Source organism: Crotalus tigris, unplaced genomic scaffold (assembly GCF_016545835.1).
Source record: "Crotalus tigris isolate CLP2741 ecotype Arizona unplaced genomic scaffold, ASM1654583v1 scf7180000022970.308977840:1548163, whole genome shotgun sequence".
In the NCBI taxonomy this organism is placed as follows: Eukaryota; Metazoa; Chordata; class Lepidosauria; order Squamata; family Viperidae; genus Crotalus; species Crotalus tigris.
The window spans coordinates 1,296,720-1,321,486 of NW_024099557.1; the positions used below are offsets into that span (position 1 = coordinate 1,296,720).

General features: G+C 46.0%; 1 protein-coding gene across 3 annotated transcripts in view; it reads right to left on the bottom strand.

Moving 5' to 3' along the window:
* Positions 1–204: 204 nt before the first annotated feature.
* Positions 205–24,767, bottom strand: part of SHC2 (SHC adaptor protein 2) — a 51,170-nt gene continuing 26,607 nt past the window's right edge. For all 3 annotated transcript variants that reach the window (XM_039319274.1, XM_039319273.1, XM_039319272.1), the window contains 6 exons: positions 23,235–23,412; positions 17,187–17,253; positions 12,974–13,129; positions 4,874–5,181; positions 2,129–2,264; positions 205–517 (listed from right to left, as the gene is read on the bottom strand). In XM_039319274.1, the coding sequence (XP_039175208.1) occupies positions 2,136–2,264; positions 4,874–5,181; positions 12,974–13,129; positions 17,187–17,253; positions 23,235–23,412 (838 nt within the window). In that variant the 3' untranslated portion in view covers positions 205–517; positions 2,129–2,135. The remainder of the gene's footprint in view (positions 518–2,128; positions 2,265–4,873; positions 5,182–12,973; positions 13,130–17,186; positions 17,254–23,234; positions 23,413–24,767) is intronic.

The window sequence follows — 24,767 nt, forward strand, 5'->3', positions numbered from 1 at the left end:
GATGGAGCGCCCACAATTTCTGGTGGCAAGCTGTTCCACTGGTTGATTGTTCTCACCTTAGGAGGTTTCTCCTTAATTCCAGGTTGCTTCTCTCCTTGGTTAGTTTCTGTCCGTTGTTTCTCATCTTGCCTTTTTGGTCCTTTTTGGAAAATGGGGGGGGGGGGGCAGTTGAGTTCCAAAAAGCTAAATATACATCATTTGCTAATCATCATTCCCACATCCATCTTGCAAGGTAGGCTCCTGAGGTTCCCACCACCTTTGCAAAAAAAAAACAAAAACCCTGGGACACGCAAGGAAGTGGTAGCAATAAGAAACCGCTACAGAGAAGATCAAGTGAAGGCAGTAAAGAGTTTAAATGCAGGTTTTTGTGGTTTTTCTCCAAGAGTTGTAAGTCTCTTGCTGGAAAGGCAGAGGTGAAGCCTTGCAAAGCTGTCGGTGGGTTTGCTGGCCTCCAGGTCAAAAAAAAATAAACTTTCAAAAACTGTCCGGTGTTTATTTCAGAGCAGAGGGACGGTTCCTAAGAAAGGAAAGGAAGAGCGATGAGTACTCTCATCTCATTTTCCCCTCGCCCTCCAGTTAGCTTTTCGGCTGCCTATTGGATGTTCATTTATTTTTGAATTGCACTGTCTTTCTGCACTCCATTTTAGGGGTTAGATTTGGATCGCTTCCTCGCCCGTCGAAAACAGTGGGAAATAAAACCAGACAGACGTGGCAATTTCAAATTTAGAGCTTGCTGCTGAGCATAAGGAAGGAAGCAAGAGTCAACTGGATTCAGGTAGCACCTAAATAGGGGAGGGGAGGGGAGGGAAAGGAAGGGGGAGGGAGAAGGAGGGGAAGGGGGAAGGGGAAAAGGGGGGAAGGGAAGAGGGAGGGGGAAGGGGGAGAGGAAAGGAGAAGGGAAGGGGAGGGGGAAAGGAGAGGAGGAGGGGAAGGTGAAAGAGAAGGAGAGGGGAAGGGTAAAAAGAAGAAAAGGGGAAGGGGAAGGAGGAGGGGGAGGGTGAAGGGGAGGGGGAGGGGAGGGGGAGGGGGAGGGGGAGGGAGGGGAAAGAGAAGAAGGGGAGGGGAAGGGGAAGGGGAAAAGAAGGAGAGGGGAAGGGGAGAGGGAAGGGCAAAGAGAAGAAAAGGGGGAGGGGGAGGGGAGGGGAAGTAAGGGGGAGGGGAAGGTGAAAGAGAAGGAGAGGGGAAGGGCAAGGGCAAGGGGAAAGAGGGGGAGGGGGAGGGGAAGTAAGAGGGGGAGGGGAAGGTGAAAGAGGAGAGGGGAAGGGGGAGAAGGAGGGGGAAGGGGAAAGAGAAGAAAAGGGGGAGGGGAAGGGGAGGGGAAAGAAGAAAGGGGAGGTGAGGGAGAGGGGAAGGCAAAGGAGGAGGGGGAAGGGGGAAGGGGAAAGAGAATAAAAGGGGGAGGGGAAGGGGAGGGGAAGGGAGAGGGGGAAGGGAAAGAAGGAGAGAAGGGGAGGGGGAGGGGGAGGCAAAAGAGGAGAGGGGAAGGGGGAGAAGGAGGGGGAAGGGGAAAGAGAAGAAAAGGGGGAGGGGAAGGGGAGGGGAAAGAAGGGGGAGGGGAGGAAGGCAAAGGAGGAGGGGAAGGGGAAAGGGGAAAGAGAATAAAAGGGGGAGGAGGAGGGGAGGGAAAGGGAGAGGGGGAAGGGAAAGGAGAGAAGGGGAGGGGGAGGGGAAGGCAAAAGAGGAGAGGGGGAGGGGAGGGGAAGGGGAAAGAGAGGAAAAGGGGGAGGGGAAGGCAAAAGAGAGGGGGAGGGGGAGGGGAAGAGAAGGAAGGAAAGCTTTATAAATGAATCTTTGATGCTACCCTTGGGGTAAATATAAAATCCTACAAACCATCAATACTAACACCAGCTTCATTGTGAGGTTACAACAATAGAACCGCCCAAGTCTAAAAACAGCTCTCCTCTCCTTTACTTTGGCTCTCCTGAAAACAAGGGAGGGTCTCCTTGTGTGAAACCCTTTCCACGCCCATTTCCCTTCTCTGGGCTGAGGTATCCCTTATCCGAACCATTCCCTCGGCTGCGGCCCTTCCTCCTTCTTCCTCCCCCCCAAGGTCATTCTCACAGACCCCTTCGCTTCTACCACCACCCCCCAACGGTCCCGGTGCCTGACAAGAACCGCGGGGGCGTACCGCAACATCATGGCTTCCATCTGACCACCTGCCGCAGGTGGAGTTCGCTCTCCGCGGCCACGATTGGCTGTTCGTTTTGCAGGTGGTAATTTATGAGGTGGCTGATGCTTTCAAACAGGGCGTCTTTTGTTCTCACCTGGGGAAACAACGACGAGAAACGAGGAGTGGAAAAGCTCCCGCATTTCACTTCCTTATTATCAGAATCAAAGATTTCGGTCAGCCAGTGGGATAAACAGAACAGACAAGAAACACTGGAAGTCTTTAAGAAGAGACTGGACAGTCATTTGTCTGAAACGTTCTAAACCAGGGGTAGGCAACCTCGGCTCTTTTATGACTGGTGAACTTCAACTCCCAGAATTCCTGAGCCAGCCATGCTGAGGGGACAGGGAGAGGTTTCCAAGCTGAGCCATGCTGGCTCAGGAATTCTGGGAGTTGAAGTCCACCAGTCATAAAAGAGCCAAGGTTGCCTACCCTTGATCTAGATCTATCTGTCTGTCTGTCTGTCTGTCTGTCTGTCTGTCTGTCTATCTATCTATCTATCTATCTATCTATCTATCTATCTATCTATCTATCTATCATCTAGGTGAGGGATAGGCAACCTGGACTTTTTTATGACTCATGGACTTCAACTCCCAGAATTCCTGAGCCAGCCATGCTGAGGGGAAAGGGAAAGGTTTCAAAGCTGAGCCAAGCTGGCTCAGGAATTCTGGGAGTTGAAGTCCACGAGTCATAAAAGAGACAAGGTTGCCTAGCCCTGGTATACGGTTTCCTGCCTGAGCAGGGGGTTGGACTAGATGACCTCCAAGGTCCCTTCCAACATTATTATTATTATTATTATTATTATTATTATTATTATTATTATTATTATTATTATTAAGAACGTGGAATTGCCGATTCTGGGAAACTGGCTTTCCAGCCCCGCCGCACTTATAGGCAGAGAGTCCTCCCCTTATAACAGTTCGTTTACTGACCATTCAAAATGGCGACGGCATGCAAAAAAGGAAGTGACGGCCATTTTTTCCACATGTACGACCGTTGCTGCAACTGGCTCAAATTTAGTGTCCCGGGGTTGTGTGATCCCCTTTTGTGACCTTCTGGCAAGCAAAGTCAATGGGGGAAAGGCAGGTTGGCTTAACAACCATGTAATTAACTGAACCACTGCAGTGATCCGCTTAACAACTCAGGCAAAAAAGGTCGTAAAATGAGGCAAAATTCACCTCACGAATGTCTCGCTTAGCTGCAAAAACTTTGGGCCCAATCGTGGTGCAAGTCGACAACTGCCTATATTTAAAATATTTTTAACTTGTTTTCCACGAACTTAAAAGTAATGGATACGTCTACCTCCCATGCCGAAATAAGTCAAAATTACCCCATCTTGGAGAGGCTGGCTATGAGCCCTGGCTGACGAATCGTACAGAGAGATACAGGGTAACCTCTTCATCTGTTAGTGGCGCCCTTTCAGCTTTCTCCGCGTTTCCCAATTATTTTCACACATTTCTTCCCTTTTTCTCACAGCCACACTTCCTGTTTGAGGAGCGTGCTGTGGTGTTGTGCCAGACCTTATCTCCCAGGCTGGCTTGCATGCTGCACTCCAGCGACAAGGCGGTTATTCATTACACTGAGTATTAATTAAAAACAACATATTAACTGGCCCATCAACCAAGTCTACTATAATAATCATCCTTTTTTTCCCGTTATTGCTCACAAATGTTGCCAGCAAATTTATCACTTGATCTTGCAGTTGGAGGGACGGAGGGAGGGAGCGAGGAAGGGAGGGAGGAAGGAAGGAAGGAAGGAAGGAAGGAAGGAAGGAAGGAAGGAAGGAAGAGGGAGGGAGGGAGGGAGGGAGGAAGGAAGGAAGGAAGGAGAGGTGGGATTAAGGCAGAAAGAAAGGAAGAAGGAAAAAAGGAAGGAAGGAAAAAAGAAAGGAAGGAGGGAGGGAGGAAGGAACAAAAGGAAGGAGGAAGGAAGGAAGGAAAGAGGGAGGGAGGGAGGAAGGAAGGAAGGAAGAAGAAATGAAGGAAGGAAAGTGGGAGGGAAAGAGAAAAGAAGGAAAGGAGAGGAAAGGAGAGGAAAGAAGGAAGGAAGGAAGGAAGGAAGGAAAGAGGGAAGGAAGGAAGGGAAGGATGGGGGAAGGAAAGGAAGGGGGAGGTGGCATTAAGTAAGGAAGGAAGAAAAGGAAGGAGGAAGGAAGGAAAGAGGGAGGGAGGAAGGGAGGAAGAAGAAATGAAGAAAAGTGGAAGGAGAAGAAGGAAAGGAGAGGAAAGAAGGAAGGAAGGAAGGGAAGGATAGAGGAAGGAAAGGAAGGGGGAGGTGGGATTAAGGAAGGAGGAAGGAAGAAAAGGAAGGGAGGAAGGAAGGAAGAAGAAATGAAGGAAAGAAAATGGGAGGGAAGGAGAAAAGAAGAAGGGAGGAAAAGAAAGGAAAGGGGAGGGGGAGAAGAGTGGAGGGGAAGAGGAGGAAAGCAAAGGAAGCAAATAGAGAAGGGAAAGGGGAAAAAAATCAGGATTAGGATCTCCCTTTTCCTGCTGGTGATCCCTCTAGTGACGTGCTCCAGAATTTATCACAGGGACCCTTATTTTCGTTGCTTTCCAGCCTTCAGGGACGCCGGTGAGCTTCCTTGCAAAGCCCAGGGTTCAAGACATCCTTCCTGCCTTATTGCCTTTTCTACAGCAGATGAAACGACGTTTCAGGCTGCCTAGCCCAGCGCCAGCCTCTCCCAATCCTGCTCTGACTTGCACTTACCACTCCCTCAGGATCGACCAGGAGCAAATGCTTAGGCTGCCCGCCGTGCATGCCTGTCAGGACGTATTGCCCGGGGTTGGTGATGCTGTCCCGGACGAGGAAGTCACCGTCCGTGTGCAACAGCTTCTCCGCATCCCGTCGGCTCATCTTCCCGTGGTACCACAGTTCCTGCTTCAGCTGGTCTTCGGTGGGGGCAATGGGAGCCTTGCGGCTGGGCGGGCTGGGCCACTGGTCCTCCATCTGGAGGCCGCTGTGCGCCCCGCAAGCGGACATGGACTCGTGATGCTTTAGAGCGTCTTCAAAGGGCCCTGGGAGGGGGAGGGGGAGAAGAGACGTCAGGATGACTTAGAATATCCATCAGCATCCCTAGTGCCACCTGCCTATTTTTTTCATCATTTATAGGCTAGTCTCGCCTTGGGCCAGTCACTTTCGCTCTGCCCTGAGGAGGAGGAGGCAATGGCAAACCAGTCCTGAAAAAATCTTGTCCAGAAAACTGCACAGTCCCTAAGAATTGAACATGGGAGAAAGGTAGGTAAGTAGGTAGTGGATGGATGGATGGATGGATGGATAGCTGACGGATGGATGGACAACTGATAGATAGATAGTGATGGATGGATAGGATAGATAGATAGATAGATAGATAGATAGATAGATAGATAGATAGATAGATAGATAGATAGATAGATAGATAGATAGATAGATAGATAGACAGACAGGATGGATGGATGGATGGATAGATAGCTGATGGATGGATGGACAACTGATAGATAGTGATGGATGGATTGGATAGATAGACAGACAGGATGGATGGATGGATGGATGGATGGAAAGCAGATAGATAGATAGATAGATAGATAGATAGATAGATAGATAGATAGATAGATAGCTGATGGATGGAGATAGATAGATAGATAGATAGATAGATAGATAGATAGATAGATAGATAGATAGATAAATAGATAGATAGATAGATAGATAGATATGATATTTATCTTTTTTGAAAAAAATTATTAAAGAAATTTTAAGAGAATTCAAACAATACAAGTTTTGAAAAGAGTAAAGAAAAGCAACAAGAAAGGGGAGAAAAAGATGCAAAGGAAGAGAGAGAAAAGGAAAATAAGAAAAGTTATAAAGAAGCAGCTTCTGATCTTCTTAACAGTAACTACAAGTACATTTATATTTTACCTTCTCTATGGTTACATCATAATTTCCTTCTTTTCATAATCTACCCTTTCTATCACCAAACTCATAAATCACATTTTTTTTCTTTTTTTCAGTAAAAAGTCCATAAGGCAGCGGTTCTCAACCTGTGGGTCGCGACCCCATTTGGGGTCGAAGGACCATTTCACGGGGGTCGCCAAACAATGCAGTCCGCCATTTTCCCCCCCTTTTCCTTAGCTGTGCTACTCCCTTTTATTCTATTGGCTTTTGAAAGCCAATAGAATAGACTCTCTTGAATAGAATTCTATTGGCTTTCAAAATCCAATAGGAATTGTCCAGGCTGTCTCTGCCCTGCTGAGCCCACCAAAAGTCCCATTCTGCAAACAGTGCTGCAAGTTGTCTGCAGTGAAGGCGAGCTGTCTGGAAGCTTCCACCCCTCCCTGCTGAGCAACTACTAAAACTGTAAGTAAAAGAGGGCCAGGGGTGGGAGGTGGGTGGCCGGCAGGTGCAGGGAGGGTTGCTGGCTCGCGTGGGGCCTGGCAGGTGCCTTATCTCCCTTGGGCTGGGCCAGCTGGTGGCCCAGCCGGTGGTCGCCTTGCGCCATCGCTGCCACTTGCCAGCTATGCCTCGGCCGGCGCAGGGGGCGGCACCACGCATGCGCGGCACTTCTGGGCAGGGAAAGTCCTCAACTTACGACCGGTTGGGTAGTCCTCGACTTACGACTGGTTGGGTAGTCCTCAATTTACGACCGGTTGGGGGTTGCGGCATTAAAAAGGTTGAGAACCACTGCCATAAGAGGTTTCCAATCAGGAAACTGTACTCTTATTCAGTTTCAAGAGCTTCCATTGTGCATTGAAATGAGGAAGATTGAAAGTGTGTATGGAACGCATTTTCATCTATACATCTCCCAGAGCACTTTAGTGATTGAAAAATGGGCCAATTAACTAACTCGCCCACGGAAGAAGCAAATAAAACACTAACAGAGAAGGAGGGAAAGGAAAAAAAAAAACCCTAGAGATCAAACTGAGAGCTTAGCAAAAAGTTGTAGCAAGACAATAGGAAATAAAATGGAGCAATTATTTTTAACCCCTGCAAACAACCCAGAGTCAGGAACCTGAGATGGGTGGCTATATAGATTGAAATTATAAATACAAATATTTGGATGCAAAGAATGTCCAATTCGGTCTTTAGCATTTCTAGCGTAGAAGGCCCTCTCAATTCCTGGCAAATAGGTGGGGAAGAAATGGAGGTAGTGACAGATAGATCTTCCTGGGCTCCAAGATCACCACAGATGGGGACTGCAGCCAAGAAATTAAAAGACGCTTGCTCCTGGGGAGGAAAGCTATGGCAAATCTAGATAGCATACTAAAAAGCAGAGGCATCACCCCTGCCAACAAAAGTGCGTCTAGTCAAGGCCATGCTTTTCCCAGTTGCAAAGTATGGCTGTGAAAGTTGGACCATAAGAAAGGCTGAGCGCCAAAGAATGGAGGCCTTTGAACTATGGTGCTGGAGAAGACTCCTGCGAGTCCCCTGGACAGCAAGGCCATCAAACTGGTCAGTCCTAGAGGACATCAACCCTGACTGCTCTTTAGAAGGCCAGATCCTGAAGTTGAAACTCAAGTACTTTGGCCACCTAATGAGAAGGAAGGACTCACTGGAGAAGAGCCTGATGCTGGGAAAGATGGAGGGCAAGAGAAGAAGGGGACGACAGAGAAGGAGGTGGCTGGATGGATGGAGTCACTGAAGCAGTAGGCGTGACCTTAAATGGACTCCAGAAGATGGTAGAGGACGGGAAGGCCTGGAGGAATGTTGTCCATGGGGTTGCGATGGGTCGGACATGGGGAATGGGGAAGGCCGGTTTCTGCTGGCACACCCAGGACAACTGCTAGTGTCAGCTGCCACCTCACTCGTGTGCTTCACTGCCGCTGGATGCCAGTCTGCCATGAGCTCTGAGGAGGGGGCTGAAGGGGAGGGGGAAAATTTCAAGGGTTACGAAAAGTTCACTGTATCTCCCCAAGACACTGCTTCAAGGTCAACCAGCTGGTAATGGAACACAGCTGCATACCAAACCTACCGTCAACTCTACAATGAACTTGGCTGCAGCTATCTTTCTCTTCATTCTAGGTTACCGCATAGAACGGAGGGAGGGGGGGGGCTTGCCCAGGTACTTCACGAGTCAAAATAATCTTCTGTCCCATTTGAACCAAGGTCATCTACTGCTCCCACGACTGGGCGTTGTATAAGAAAGCCCGCCAAATGTATATATTGGCGAATGTAGTGATGGCATAGCTTTGTGGGTGGGACATTATACTTTGTAACTGGGAAAATTTTTAGTGGGAATTTCAGACATGGTTTCACTTTTGACCCTGCTGATGCTTTGTAACTAATAAACATGTTTGTTGAGGAATTTCCAAGCCTCGGAGTTCTGCTTTATTTGTCTCTGTCTGTCAGAACCATGATATCTACATGGAGCTATTGGTGCCAGATGTGAGGTAAAGCCTACCCCGAAAATAAGACCTATTGTAAGACCTTTTATATATCTTGGAAACACTCACGCACGCGTAGGAGCAGCAGAGCGAAAAAGCAAGAGGACTTTATTGGATACACATCCTGCCAACAGCCTTCCAGGGAAAGAACGGTTGTGCTTTGGGGTAGAAACGAGGAGAGGGAATGAGCAAAAGCATGCAACACAATGGGGTGGTTGGAAACACACGAACGAATCAACGGTTGGGGAAAAGGAGGAGGGGGGAGTAGCGACCCTAAAAATCATTGAGATTACAGCAGATAGCCATGGGCAGGTGAGGGAAACAACCGAAAAAGAGAGGGAGGAAGGAACAACAAATCTGGATGATGGGATGCATACGAAGAAAGCAATGGGCAAAAGAAAGGAGAACAGCAGCCCTAGAAATTGGTGGTGCAATGACAGACAGCGGGGGATGCACAAGGGAGGGGATGGGAGAAAAGAAAGTGGATAAGGTAATTGCGGCTTTAAAAACCATCAAGGGAACAGCGAGTACGTGCCTTTCAAGAATGAAACAATCAGAGACATCAGATGGACTGATGACTAGGTCCAAGAGCCGTGCGCAAAAATCGGCCGGTATTATAAAAGGAAACTCCCATTGACTTGTTTCTATGCTCTGATGATGTCAGCAGTGCTGGCCGACGAAAGCTCGGCGTTTTTATTAAACAAATCCTAGTTGGATATTATCCTGGTGTTCGTGTTTATTTGTTTTTACTACATGGCATTACCCAGGATTCGAATTTTTAACGTAATTAGATATATAGACTGCTCAGCATTCATTTCCATATTTCTCTAGAGGGGATTAAAACCTGTCTTCGTTTGGATGCATTTGAGCTGTTTTCTTGCTACTTCCATCTTGAGGAGGATAGCCACGCCAGCAACATAGCCTAAAAAAAACTTCTAGGAACACAGCTTAGACCAGTGATGGCGAACCTTTTAGAGACCAAGTGCCCAAAAACTGGCCCCGCCCACACTTCACCTCCCTGCTCCGCCCCCACTCTGCCCCCCCCATCCCCCGCCCCGCCTGCCCACAGGACCACTCATTGCCTCCAGGGCCCGCCACAGATCGCCCAGGCAGCCCAGCAGTGCTATGGCAGCCACACCCTCTGCCCGTGCCCTGCAGCATCAACTGGATGATGGGATGTGAGGGCAGAGTCTTGTCTACACTGCCTGGCTGCCATGTCCTTGGCTGCACTGCTCCGTGTGGGCCACGCTCGCTGGCGACTCTCCTTCAGGGGGGCTGCTGGAGAGGAGAGGGTCGTGGGGGGAGGCAAGGCTGGAGTAACGGCACGTGTGCCCACAGAGAGGGCTCCGAGTGCCGCCTGTGGCACCTGTGCCATAGGTTCGCCACCACTGGCTTAGACCTTGGGTTCGGGGAACCAAATATTTATTTAAAATCAAGTGTAAATTGTTTATTTTTGCAATCTCTCTTTGCAGTCAAAAGAAATTGAGTAGGCCTGTCCGAGCAGGAATCCAGCATGAATGTTTTCCTCTGTCCGAAGTTATTAGCACTGTCCATGGTCCTGAATCCACACTGGCAAGCTTCGCTCCTGATCACAACTATGGGTATGCTTTCCCAGCCATCTTTACCTGAACCCATTTGCAAAGCCAGTTCAAACCCTCTATTTTTGTCTTCAACAAAAAGACATGGAGATCTGGGAGTGGACAATCACTTAAACAGGAGCCAGCCGTGTGCTGCAGCTGCCAAAAAAGCCGATGCAGTACTAGGCTGCATTAACAGAGGGATAGAATCAAGATCACGAGAAGATGATTAGGGGACTGGAGGCTATAACATATAAATAACGGTTGCTGGAATTGGGTATGTCTAGTTTAATGAAGAGAAGGACGAGGGGGGACATGATAGCAGTCTTCCAATATCTCAGGGGCTGCCCCAAAGAAGAGGGAGTCAAGCTCTTCTCCAAAGCACCTGAACGTAGAACAAGAAATAACAGATGGAAACTTATCAAAGAGAGAAGCAACCTATAACCAAGGAGAAACTTCCTGACAGTTAGAACAATTAACCAGTGGAACTACCTGCCTCCAGAAGCGGTGAATGGTCCAACACTGGAAGTGTTTAAGAAGAGACTGGACAGCCATTTGTCTGAAATGGTATAGTTTCCTGCCTGAGCAGGGGGTTGGACTAGATGACCTCAAAGGTCCCTTCCAACATTATTATTATTATTATTATTATTATTATTATTATTAACAACAACAACACTTTATAATGCCTTGGTAAGGCCAGAGTTGGAATACTGCATCCAGGTTTTGTTGCCACAATATAAAAAAGATGTTGAGACTCTGGAAAGAGTGCAGAGAAGAGCAACAAAGATGATCAGGGGACTGGAGGTTAAAACATACGAAGAACGGTTGCAGGAATTGGGTAGGTCTCGTAGTTTAATGAAAAGGAGGATTAGGGCCGGGGTGACAGGATAGCAGTCTTGCAATATTGCCCCAGAGAAGAGGGGGTCAAGCTATTCTCCAAAGCACCTGAAGGCAGGACAAGAAGCAATAAATAGAAACTAATCAAGGAGAGAAGCAACCTGGAACTAAGGAGAAATTTCCCAACCGTGAGAACAATTAATCAGTGGAACGACTTGCCTCTAGACGTTATGAGTGCTCCATCACTGGAGGATTTTAAGAAAAGTCTGGACAGTCACTTGCCTGAAATGTTATATGGTCTCCTGCTTGAGCAGGGGGTTGGACTAAAACTGGGATAGGCAACCTCAGCTCTTTTATGACTCATGGACTTCAACTCCCAGAATTCCTGAGTCAGCTATGCTGACTCAGGAATTCTGGGAGTTGAAGTCCATGAGTCATAAAAGAGCTGAGGTTGCCTACCCCTGGACCAGAAGAAGTGCCTTCTAACTCTGTTATTATGCTATTCCGTTAAGAAATTATGCACCACAGGGAAATGTATTTAAGTATTTTCAGCTACCGATATATTTCTTTAAACTGTAAACTTGGGAAGAGGCTGAACCAGTGTGTGTTAACCTTGGCTACTTTAAGATGTCTGGAGTGCAACTCCCAGAATTGGCTGGCTGGGCAATTCCGGGAGCTCAAAAATTTAAATCTTAAAGTGGTTGAGAAGATTGGTTTGGACATAGAACTTGAATATACAATCCAACTGTTTCTAATTGCCCCACCGGGTCCGGATTCCATTCTTCCTTTAAATTGGATTAGGAATTTTGCCTAGGAAAATAAACTTTCCCGCCTGCCCTCATCGCTCTTTCCCAACATATGTAAATTTTGTGCTTCCTATTTTCCCGATTCTCCCCTTTATTCAACCTGAGCATCATTTTGAAGTAGGAAACTATTAATAGCATTATTATTCGGTTTTTCAAAAGGGGAGCTGCACACTCCTGTCATTGGCACTGACAGCATTGGCAAACATGATTTAAATTAGATCTTTATCCTGCCTTTATTACTTTATCAGTAACTCAAGGTGGCGGACATGCTAATATTCCTTCTTCCTCCTATTTTCCCCGCAACAACAACCCTGTGAGGTAGGCTAGGCTGAAAGAGAGAGAGACTGGCCCAAAGTCACCCAGCCAGTTTTGATTCCTAAGGTGGAACTAGAACTCACTGTCTCCTGGTGATTATCCCAAAATCACTCAGCTGGCTTCCAGACTTAAGGTGCCACTAGAACTCACCGCCTCCTGGTGATTATCTCAAAGTCACCCAGCTGGCTTCTAGACCTAAGGCTGGACTAGAACTCACTGCCTCCTGGTGATTGGCCCAGAGTCACCCAGCTGGCTTCTAGACCTAAGGCGGGACTAGAACTCACTGTCTCCTGGTCATTGGCCCGAAGTCACCCAGGTGGCTTCTAGACTTAAGGCAGGACTAGAACTCACTGCCTCCTGGTGATTGGCCCAGAGTGACCCAGCTGGCTTCTAGACCTAAGATGGGACTAGAACTCACCACCTCCTGGTGATTATCTCAAAGTCACCCAGCTGGCTTCTAGACCTAAGACGGGACTAGAACTTTCCACCTCCTGGTGATTATCTCAAAGTTACCCAGCTGGCTTCTAGACCTAAGACGGGACTAGAACTCTCCACCTCCTGGTGATTGGCCCAAAGTCAGAGCTGGCTTCCAGACCTAAGGCGGGACTAGAACTCTCCACCTCCTGGTGATTGGCCCAAAGTCACCCAGCTGGCTTCTAGGCATAATGCGGAATGAGAACTCACTGTCTCCTGGTCATTGGCCCGAAGTCACCCAGCTGGCTTCTAGACCTAAGGCGGGACTAGAGCTCACTGCTTCCTGGTGATTGGCCCAAAGTCACCCAGCTGGCTTTTATGCCTAAGGGAAGTCTAGAATTCAGTCTCCTGGTTTCTAGGTCAGCCCCTTCCCTACTAGACCAAACTGGCTCTAGAACCAGTTCTGGCTAAAATCCTTCTTTCCTCATAAGCCCTCTCTCTTACGCATATCGAAAAGATCTTTGGGAGGACTCTCCTCCAGTTTCCCAGCATTGGCCTCCCAGCTGTTGAAGTTTTCCGTGTTGACATACATGTGCTGTTCATAATCCTGGGAGCCCAGAGGTTTGCTGTCTGCCTGAACGTAGCCATCGCAACACTGGCCTGAAAGACAGAACGGTACCATTATTTCCATCATTTTAATAACATTCTGTTTCTCTCACACTCTTGAATTCCTTCTGTCCCATTTCCCAAATCAGTCTGCGTCTTCCAACATTCAAAAAAAAAAAAGTTCTGTGTTTGCATTTGTCATACATTTTCTGGCTTTATGATATACATATTTTTGGAAGTTCTTTCCCCATAGAGTTCTGTTTCCTACCATTTTTTTTCCATCTATGTATTTTTGAACAGAAGGAGGGAGCATCACAAAACTCCCCCAAAAGAAATTGCCAAATAGGGAAAGCTCCAGTCCCGATCCTGATTTGAGAATTTATTCTGAATTAATTAAGTTTGTAGGAACTAAATTGCATCCCCCCCCCTCCCCGCTTCTTTATTTCCATCCATTTCAGAAGTTTGGACTCGAAGGGCTGCTTTTACATCCAAAACAGCACCACTTGAGCGAAAGCCAGCTTGCAACAGCTGGCAAAAAAATGCAAAACCAGAACTAAAAAAAAAAAAAATCTGTAAATTCATTTCTGCTCCTGAAGCTCAGAGCATAATTGCCGTTTTTTTAAAAGCCAAAACTGCACTGCTTGTAGGCAAGAATGTGGGAGGAAGGTGAGGAATAAAGAAAAGCTCGACAGTTGGAGAAAAAAACAATTAAAAATGTAGGGAAGGAGCCGTAAGCATCCATCCCCACCAACTACAGCTGAGAAATTCCAAAGGTGCTTTTTCCAAAGGCATCTGGACGTTATTTGTTTTTGCTTGAAGACGTTTCACTTCTCATCCAAGAAGCTTCTTCGGTTCTGACTAAATAGTGGTGAATGGAAGGATTTCCAAAGAAGAGGGAGTCAATCTATTCTCCAAAGCGCCTGAAGGCAGGACAAGAAGCAACGGATGGAAACTAACCAAGGAGAGAAGCAACCTAGAACTAAGGAGAAACTTCCTGGCAGTGAGAACAATTAACCAGTGGAACAAACTGCCTCCAGAAGCAGTGAATGCTCCAACACTGGAAGTTTTTAAGAAGAGATGGACAGCCATTTGTCCAAAATGGTGTAGGGTTTCCTGCCTGAGCAGGGGGCTGGACTAGATGACCTCCAAGGTCCCTTCCACCACCACCACCACCACCACCACCACCACCACCACCATTATTATTATGGATCATCGCACAGTCAGCCAGATGTTCAGACTGTATTTGGCATTTTGTCTACCTATCGAGTCCTTACCCAGGACCTGGGATAGGCAGATGTGGATGTTTGATGGTATTACAGGTATCGTTGCAGGATGGAAGCAGTTCCTAGCAAGGCCGCCTTTTGCAATTGACTAATAGCGAATTTGTCAATGCCAATGGTGTTCAAGTGGTGCTCCAGTTGTTTTGGGATTGCACCCAATGAGCCTATGACTATTGGTACTACCCTTGCTTGCTTTTGCCACAGTCTTTCTATTTCTATTTGTAGGTCTTTGTATTTTGTTATCTTCTCCAGTTCTTTCTCATCTATTCTGCTGTCTCCAGGCACTGCCACATCCACTATCCAGACTTTTTTGTCTTTCTATCGACAATTGTTAAGTCTGTGGTGTTATGTTGCAGGTGCTTGTCTGTTTGAATTCTGAAGTCCCAGAGCAGTTTAATTTTATCATTTTCTATGACTTTCTCTATTTTATGATCCCACCAGTTTTGCTTACAGGCAAATGATATTTTTTGCAGATCTTCCAATGCACCATTGTTGCTACTTTGTCATGCCGCTGCTTGTAATCAGTTTGTGCAATCTTCTTGCAACAGCTTACCAAGTGGTCCACTGTTTCTTCAGCTTCTTTGCATAGGCGGCACTTACTGTCTGTTGCTGTCTTCTCAATTTTGACTTTGTATGCATTTGTCCTTAAGGCTTGTTCTTGTGCAGCCAGAATTAATCCCTCGGTCTCTTTCTTCAATTTTCCTGCTCTTAGCCATTGCCAGGTTTTATTATTATCTGCTTTCCCAGCTATTTTTTTCATGTATTGGCCATGTAGTGCTTTGTCTTCCCAGGTCTCTATTCTGTTCTTCATTTGATCTTTCTTGTAGGCCAGTTTGGTCTCTCCAGTAGTTAGTAAACCTTCCTGATATACTAATTTCAGTGCATCTTCATCATTGTTCTTCATATATTCTTCCAAAGCCATTTTTTCTTCTTCAACCATCTGATGTACTTGTAGCATTCCACGCCCACCTATTTGCCTTGGTAGATAAAGTCTGTCAATGTCACTGCGTGGATGAAGGGCATGATTCATTGTCATTATTTTTCTGTCTTCCTATCCATTGCTTTTAGTTCTGCTTGAGTCCAGTCCACTATTCCAGCTGTGTACCTAATGACTGGATTGCCCAGGTGTTGATTGCCTTTATGGTATTTCCTCCATTGAGTTTGGACTTTAAGATCTTCTTCACTCTCTTGATGTATTCACCTCTAATCTTTTTCTTGACTTCAGTGTGTTTGATGTTGTCAGCTTGAAGGATACCCAAGTATTTGTAGTATTCTTCCTCATCCAGACTCTTAATGTTATTTTCGTGGGGCATCTTGATTCCTTCAGTTTTCACTATTTTTCCTTGTTTGATAGCAAGTGTGGCACATTTGTCCAAGCCAAACTCCATTACAATATCTTGGCTATATATACGGACAGTGTTGAGCAGCGATTCTATTTCAGATGATCTTTTTCCATACAGTTTCAGATCATCCATGTAAAGGAGATGGGATAGTCTGGCAGATATTTTTGATGTTTGATAGCCATGTCCTGAGTTATTCAGTATTGTTGACAGAGGAAATAGTGCAATGACAAATAGTAATGGTGATAATGAATCTCCTTGAAATATTCCTCTCTTGATATTAACCTCTCCCAGCTTCTCACCATTGATCTGCAACTGTGTCTTCCATTGTGCCATCGATCTTTGCACAAATTTTCTGATGTTTCTACTGACTCCTGTTATTTCTAGGCACTTGATTATCCAGTCATTATCCAATAATCATTATTATTATTATTATTATTATTATTATTATTATTATTATATTCTTTGCAGTGATCTGATCATTAGCACTCTCTCTGAGAGTCGTTGAGGCCACTTGGAGGTTTATCTGTGCCCTCGGGGAACTGCTGAAAGGCCAGTCCTCAGAGAGAGCGCTAACGACCAGATGACTGCAAGGAATATTAAATCCTTCCATTCTCCACCATTCAGTCAGAACTGAAGAAGCTTCTTGGATGAACAGTGAAATGTTTTCAAGGAAAAACAAAAAAAGTCCAGTTGCCTTTGGTAAAAGCAGCTTTGGGACAACCATGACTGGATGATTGAGAATTTCCATAGCCCAGGGGTAGGCAACCTCGGCTCTTTTATGACTCGTGGACTTCAACTCCCAGAAGTCCTGAGCCAGCCATGCTGAGGGAAAAGGGAGAGGTTTCCAAGCTGAGCCATGCTGGCTCAGGAATTCTGGGAGTTGAAGTTCACGAGTCATAAAAGAACCAAGATTGCCTACCCCTGCCACAGCCATATAAGTGAGAAAGAAGAAAGTAAAGGACCAGGCTGATGGGAAACAGAAGAGGAACATTTGACACACCGCAACATTTTATTGCAGCTTTTCCCAAACTGCTCTCCTCTGTATGTCTTGGAGTGGCAACATGCAACCTGTTGAGAAGGGTGCCTATAGAAACTAAATAAATAAATATAAATCCAAAGTTTCCTACAGCCAGTTGTGACACTAGATGGGGAAGAAGATTTGTTGAGAATTGAGACGATAAATCACTTTCAAGTGCAGCTTGGTTTGGGCTGATTTTGTAGAGGTGTATCCCAAACTTGGCCATTTTAAGACGTGTGGACTTCAACTCCCAGAATACACCCAGCTAACAATGCTAGCTGTTGTATTCTGGGAGTTGACGTCCACACACCTTAAAATGGCTACGGTTGCTCTAGGGTCTGCTTCCAACCCAGCATCTTGGCAAAACCTGATTTATTTATTTTTTTTACAATCTTTGCCTAATTCACACGGTGCCTAGCTTCATAAATAGAATGGAGTATGGTAGCTCACAGGATAAATATAGTAGTTACCAGTAAGATCAGCATCCCAGTTCAGGTTTGAGTGGCTACTGGGCTCCCTTCTGGCTGAAGATCCGACCTGTGGGTTGAAAAGAAATGGAATTATATTGGCTCAGAGGAGCAAGGATGCTTTTTCATAAGACCATCTACATCAGGGGTGTTAAACTGTCAGCCCGCGGGCCAGATGCGTCACGTGGAAACCGTAATCCCCCCAACTCCGTCAAGGGGAAAAAAGTTGCAACATGTCACGTGACGCAGCAAGTTTGACACCCCTAACCTACATGATTAACATGAAGGTAAGAGAAAGACATATTTGGGGAAAACTTATGGAACTCACTGCCACAAGATACAGAGTCAGCCAATAGCTTCGATTTGATGTGCCTGCTCAAGATAGTTAAGCAGAATACAGGGAACATTATCCAAATGTGATTTATTTTCTATACCACAGGTAGACAACCTTGGCTCTTTTAGGATTCGTGGACTTCAACTCCCAAAATTCCTGAGCCAGCCATGCTGAGGAGAAAGGGGGAGGTTTCCAAGCTGAGCCATGCTGGCTCAGGAATTCTGGGAGTTGAAGTCCACGAGTCCTAAAAGAGCCAAGGTTGCCTATCCCTGAACTAGCCCTTCTACACAGAGCACCATATTTTCTCTTTATAGGCTGTATTAGTCCTCACTTAGCAACTGCAACTTTGTCATTAAGTGAAGCGGTCTCTAAGTGAAACCACAGCTTGGCGTATGATCTAACTTCAGTTTTCTTTTGCTTTACAGACCCGCAAACCCCCACCCACTGCAAAAGTCCATCCAGATGGCCATGCAGCCTCTGTTCCAGAGTTTTCAACTTTGGCCACCTGAAAGATGGGTGGACTTCAACTCCCAGAATTCCCCAGCCAGCACCATTCTGAGGTAAACCCAGAAGGCTGGCAATGATTACATTAAGTGGAAGTCAGCTGTTCTGAAAAATATCATCAGATACAGAGGTGGTTCTCAACTTACAATCATTCAGTTAGTGACTATTCAAAGTTACAACAGCACTGAAAAAAGTGACTTATAGCTGTCCGTATGTATAGTCAAGGCCATGGTTTTCCCAGTTGCAATGTATGGCCGTGAAAGTTGGACCATAAGAAAGGCTGAGCGCCAAAGAATGGAGGCCTTTGAACTCTGGTGCTGGAGAAGACTTCTGCAAGTCCCCTGGACTGCAAGGCGATCAAACCGGTCAGTCTTAGAGGAGATCAACCCTGACTGCTCTTTAGAAGGCCAGATCCTGAAGTGGAAACTCAAGTACTTTGGCCACCTAATGAGAAGGAAGGACTCACTGGAGAAGAGCCTCATGCTGGGAAAGATGGAGGGCAATAGAAGAAGGGGACGACAGAGAAGGAAGTGGCTGGAGGGAGTCACTGAAGCAGAAGGCGTGAGCTTAAAGGGACTCCAGAAGATGGTAGAGGACAGGAAGGCCTGGAGGAACGTTGTCCATGGGGTCGCGATGGGTCGGACACAACTTTGCAACTAACAAGAACAACAGCTGTCCTCACGTTTATTTGTTGTGGCATTATCCCACAGTAACATGATCAAAATTCAGGCACCCGGCAACTGGCATGTATTTATCAGGGCTGCTGTGTCCCAAGGGGGGGGTCACATTATCCCCTTTTGCGACCTTCTTATAAGCAAAGTCAACGGGGAAGCCGGATTCACTTAACAACCGTGTGACTAATTTAACAATTCGCTTAACAGCAGGGTCACGTGATCGCCATTGGCCACCTTCCCAGAATGGCTTCCAACAAGCAAAGTCAATGGGGGAAGCTGGATTCGCTTCACAATTGCTTAACAACTGCAGGGATTCGCTTAACAGCCGTGGCAAAAAAGGTCATACAACCAGGCCTGACTCGCTTAACCACCACCTTGCTTAACAAAAATTAGGGTCCCAGTTGTAGTCCTAAGTCAAGGACTATCAATAAGCTGAGTTGGTCACGGAAAAGTACAGAGAAATTTCATCCTCTCTTCACATCTATGAGATGTTTTGATCATTACGACAATGTGAAAGTTTTTGTTTATATCTTTTTCCTGTGCCTCTCTCTCCCGTAGCCTGCTGCTAATAAAATACAGAATACCGAATATCAGAACTGAAAGGGTTGATAGAGGTCATCTAGTCCAACCCCCTGCTTAAGCAGGAAATCCTATACCGGTGATGGCAAACCTTTTAGACACCAAGTGCCCAAACTGCAACCCAAAACTTACTTATGTATCATCAGGTGCCAGGTGGGCATGGCCCATTGGGCGGGTGTGGCCCATTGGGTGGGTGTGGCCCATTGGGTGGGCGTGGCCACGGTGGTAACGGCAGACTAGGTGGGACTAAAAAGTTCAATCAATCAATTCCAACTTTGCGAGATCTTTTTTTTCCCCGCGATAAGTTGAAATTGATTGATTGATTGAACCTTTATTTATTTTTTTTGCACACAGCGGCGGAGGCCTAAAGCGAAAAGGTTTTATAAAACCCAGCTGAAGGCCTAGGACTGGGGTGATGGTGCGTGTGCCCACAGAGAGGGCTCTGAGTGCCACATGTGGCACGCGTGCCATAGGTTCGCCACCACGGTCCTATACCATTTCAGACAAATGGTTGTCCAATCTCTTTTTAAAATGATGGAGTACCCACAACTTTTGGAGGCAAGTCATTCCACTGGTGAATTGTTCTACTGTCAGGAAGTTTCTCCTTAATTCCAGGTTGCTTCTCTCCTTGATTAGTTTCCATCCATTGTTTCTTGTCTTGCCTTCTGGTGCTTTGGAGAATAGTTTGATCCCCCCTCCTCTTTGTGACAGCCCTTCAAAGACTTGAAGACTGCTATTATATCACGCCTAATCCTTCTTTTGTCTAGAGTAGACATTCCCAATTTCTGCAACTGTTCTTCATATGATTTAGTCTCTGTGATTAAGAAATTAAGGAGCTGCGTCTTTCTTTCACTCCTGTGTTTCTCGATCTTCAGTATGTCATTTACATCAAACTTTCCTGCACTGTGTATTTCTCAATAAGTCTATCTTTCGCTCCAGATATAATTAACATCTGTTTGCATTCACCAACACAGCTGGGTTAAGCCTCTTCTTGGCATTCAAACGAGGCTATCCGCATTTATCTTTTGGAATTGGCTCTGCCACTGAATTGCTCATGTTTCTTTAATGCTCTGCGCGTTCTCAGGAGCCCATCCCCTAACAGAGGCTCCTGCTGAGTTCGGATTTCCACCAAAAGGATCTTATTACAAGCGCAAAGAATTGGTTAGCCTGCAGTTTCATCCCCCACTGCCCTTAGGTGAGCCTAGGGCAGAAATCTGTTCATAATCCAGAAGGAAATTGTTCTTGGCCAGACTCTGCCAATTTGGGGGTCCCCTGTAGGGCTGGACCGTTGCCTGGGGTGATGAAAGTTGTAGTTCCCCTGCGGGAATGGCATTCTTTCAAGACAAGGTATTCTAATCCGCAATTCCATTCCGAATGTCATTCTCCTATCATGATAGTTTTATTTTGCTGTTCAGAGAAAAAAAAATAATCCTTTGTGATAGGATTTTTTTTCTGCAGAAGACAAAGATTTAAATTAAAAACACACACACACACTGTCAAGGTTCTATAGCACTGATGGCGAACCTTTTAGAGACCGAGTGCCCAAACTGCAACCCAAAACCCACTTATGCATCGTTGGGTGATGGGTGGGTATGGCCCACTGGCTGGGTGTGGCCAGTTAGGTGGGTGTGGCCCATTGGGTGGGCGTGGCTGTAGTGGTAACAGCAGACTGGGTGGGACTAAAAAGTTCAATAAATCAATTCCAACTTTGCAAGATCTTTTTTTTCCCACGAGAAGTTGAAATTGTCTGATTGAACTTTTTTTTTTTTGCACATGGCAGCAAAGGCCTAAAGCGAAAAGGTTATATAAAACCCAGATGAAGGCCTAGGACTGGGGCGACGGTGCATGTGCCCACAGAGAGGGCTCTGAGTGCCGCCTCTGGCACCCGTGCCATAGGTTCGCCACCACTATTCTATAGGAAACACCCTAATAAACTGAGAGGCAATCCCTAACATGTGCTTTTGTTTACATTACAGGATCTGTCCTTTTTCTAAGTGGGGGGCAGATGTCAACGCTGCTAACATCGGATGTTTTTGCTTTGACAACAGTTAGAGATGCAACCATTTTCTTCTTATGTTTTGCTTTTAGAGCTAGATAATGCTGGGGGGGGGAGGAATGTGCATGAGAATTTAGATAGACATAACAATACTGGACCTAGCATGAGAATCAAGGTTATTGAAATAAGAGATGATAAGAATTGGAGGGCAGGAGAACTGGAGGGAGAGCCTGCATTTCAAGCTAATTGGGGAATGTGATTGATGACTGTTAATTGGAGGAGGGAATTGTGCTTTGATACTATGTGCTCAGGGGAGGGGAATTCAGATTTTGTCTTCGACTGTGTTAGTGCCGATGCTATGCTACTCAAATAAAGATTCTTTAAGGTAAACAATGCCTCAAAGTTCTTTGAAGAGTTTCATCTGTCAGAACCATGACATGCATATCCAATGTCTGATTAATTGGTGGGGGGGCAGTACCTTTGGATTGCAGAAAGGGAGGTTTTAAAGCAACCATTTTCTTAAATTATAGGTAGTCCTCGACTTAAAACCGTTCCTGAAAAAAGGGACTTATGACCATTTTTCACACTTATGACTGTTGCAGCATCCCCAGGGTCATACAGTCAAAATTCATATGCTTGGCAACTGGTTCATATTTGTAATGGTTACAGTATTCACAGGTCACGTGATCCCCTTTTGCTATCTTTGGACAAAGCCAATGGGGAAACCAAATTCGCTTTACAACCATGTTACTAACTTAACAACTGCAGTGATTCGGTTAACAACGTGTGGCAAGAAAAGTTGTAAAATGGGGCAAAACTCACTTAACAACAGTCTTGCTTAGCAACAGAAATTTTGGGCTCAGTTTTGGACAGACGTCAAGGACTACCTGTAGTCCTTTTTTCGTAGATTTTTTTTCTGCAGAAGAAAAAAAAATTAAATAAAAAATACACACATCCAATGTGTGGTTAACAAAAGGGGGCGGCCCCTTTTGATTTGCAGAAAGAGAGATTTTAAAAACAACCAATTTTCTTAATTATGTGGATCCTTCACCATGTTCTGGCGTCAGTTCTTCTTTCACCACAGGAAAGATTTGGTGGGGATGGGGCGGGAAGAGATCACAGTTAAGGAACAAGTGATGATGCCCTTTAGTTGAGCTAAAGTATTAATACCACTTTACAATGCCTTGGTAAGGCCACACTTGGAATCCTGCATCCAGTTTCGGTCACTACGATGTAAAAAAGATGTTGAGACTCTAGAAAGAGTGCAGAGAAGAGCAACAAAGATTATCAGGGGACTGGAGGCTAAAACATATAAGGAACGGTTGCTGGAATTGGGTATGTCTAGTTTAATGAAGAGAAGGACAAGGGGGGACATGATAGCCGTCTTCCAATATCTCAGGGGCTGCCCCAAAGAAGAGGGAGTCAAGCTATTCTCCAAAGCACCTGAAGGTAGGACAAGAAGCAACAGATGGAAACTAACCAAGGAGAGAAGCAACCTAGAACTAAGGAGACAGTTAATTGTCCTCTTGACAGTGAGGACAATTAACCAGTGGAACAACCTGCCTCCAGAAGCTGTGAATGCCCCAACACTGGAAGTTTTTAAGAAGAGACTGAACAGCCATTTGTCCAAAATGGTATAGGGTTTCCCAGTGCTTTTTTTTTTTTGTAAAAAAAAACAAGGTGCCGGAACTCACACACATCATACAACCTGTTTTGCAAACCCTACAAGGTTCCACCCAAAAAAGGTGCCGGAACTCCATTCTGGGCGTTCTATGAGAAAAAAAGCCCTGGGGTTTCCTGCCTGAGCAGGGGGTTGGATTCAATGACCTCCAAGGCCCCTTTCAACATCATCATCATCATCATCATCATCATCATCGTTGTCGTCGTTGTTGTTGTTGTTTTTATTGTTATTATTAAACAGGCTTGGAAACACCAGCTGGACCTGTCAAGGATTTCGGGGTCACCTGGCTGAAATGAGTCGCGTAGGAACCCAGCGAGAGCGTGTGGCTGGAAGCTGATCTATAATGGAGACGAGAGTCCACCAGACCTCCAAGTGGGGGCTGCTTCCCGGGGATGCTGTTATAGTAGTTGTGTCCTGACGGGTCTTCCTCTTCACACCAAGAATCATCCACTCCCATTGTCCTGATTAGAAAGATAAAAGGGGAGAAGGCCAACGCTATATAAACTGAGTGAATGAATGAATGAATCAATCAATCAACAATCAATCAAACATCACAAACTAGGGGAGAATGTCACATATTTAAGAAACATGGACATCTATAATGTATGTGTGTATGTGTGGGGAAGAGAGAGGGAGAGTCTGTATGTGTGTGTGAGTGAGTGAGAGAAAGAGTGTGAGAATGTGTGAGAGACACCTGTGTGTGTTTGTGAGAGAATCTATGTGTTTATGAGTCTGTGTGTCTGTGTGTGTGACAGAGAGAGTCTCTGTGTGAGAGTCTGTGTGTTTGTGTTTGTGAGAGTCTGTGTGTGAGTGTGTGTTTGTGAGAGAGTCTGTGTGAGAGAATCTGTGTGTGTTTCTGAGAGTCTGTGTGGGTGAGACTGTATGTTTGTGAGAGAATATATGTATGTGTGAGAGAGAGACTGAGTCTGTGTGTGAGTCTGTATGTGTGTGAGAGACAGAGTCTGTGTATTTATGTGAGAGAGTATTTGTGTTTGAGAGGGAGACTGTGCATGTGTGTGTGAATCTGTGTGTATGTGTGCATGTGTGTGTGTGTGTGTAAGAGGCAGTATGTGTGTGAGAGAGGAGTGTGTGAGTGTGTGTTTATAAGAAAAAGTGTGTATGTGTGTGTGAGAGAGAGAGTCTGTGTGTATGTGTGTACAAAAAATCAAGGTGGATGCTGCAATTGAATGATCAAACTTCACTCCATTTATACATTGGGGGGGCTTCAATTTCATGTGTCATCTTTTTTTTATTAGAACTGGTCCAGCTCCTCCCTCACTACACCTAATTGGCTCTTAGGCTGGGAGGGAGGGGCTGCCCAGTGTCAGCCAGTGGCTGAAAGAGGACTAGATCCTGGGTCTCCCAATCTGTCCTTTCCCCACCACACCTGATTGGCTGTTGGATTGAGAGGGAGGGACAGAGTCAATTCAGCCAATGAGCTTCCATGTCTGAAGAGAGATTAGAACCTAGGGGTCTCATTTCCTAGTCCAGCCCTTTCCCCACTATATCTCTTGGGCTGAGATGGAGGGACTGGCTCACATTCAGCCAATAAGCATCTGTGGTTGAGGAAAGACTTGAACAGGCGCTTATATGATTCATGGACTTCAACTCCCAGAATTCCTGAGCCAGCATGGCTCAGCTTGGAAACCTCTCCCTTCCTCTCAGCATGGCTGGCTCAGGAATTCTGGGAGTTGAAGTCCACGAGTCATAAAAGAGCCAAGGTTGCCTACCCCTGGACTAGAACCTTGGTCTCCCCACTCCTAGTCTAGCCCCTATCTACCAAACACAATTGGTTTTTGGCTGAGAGGAAGGGAAT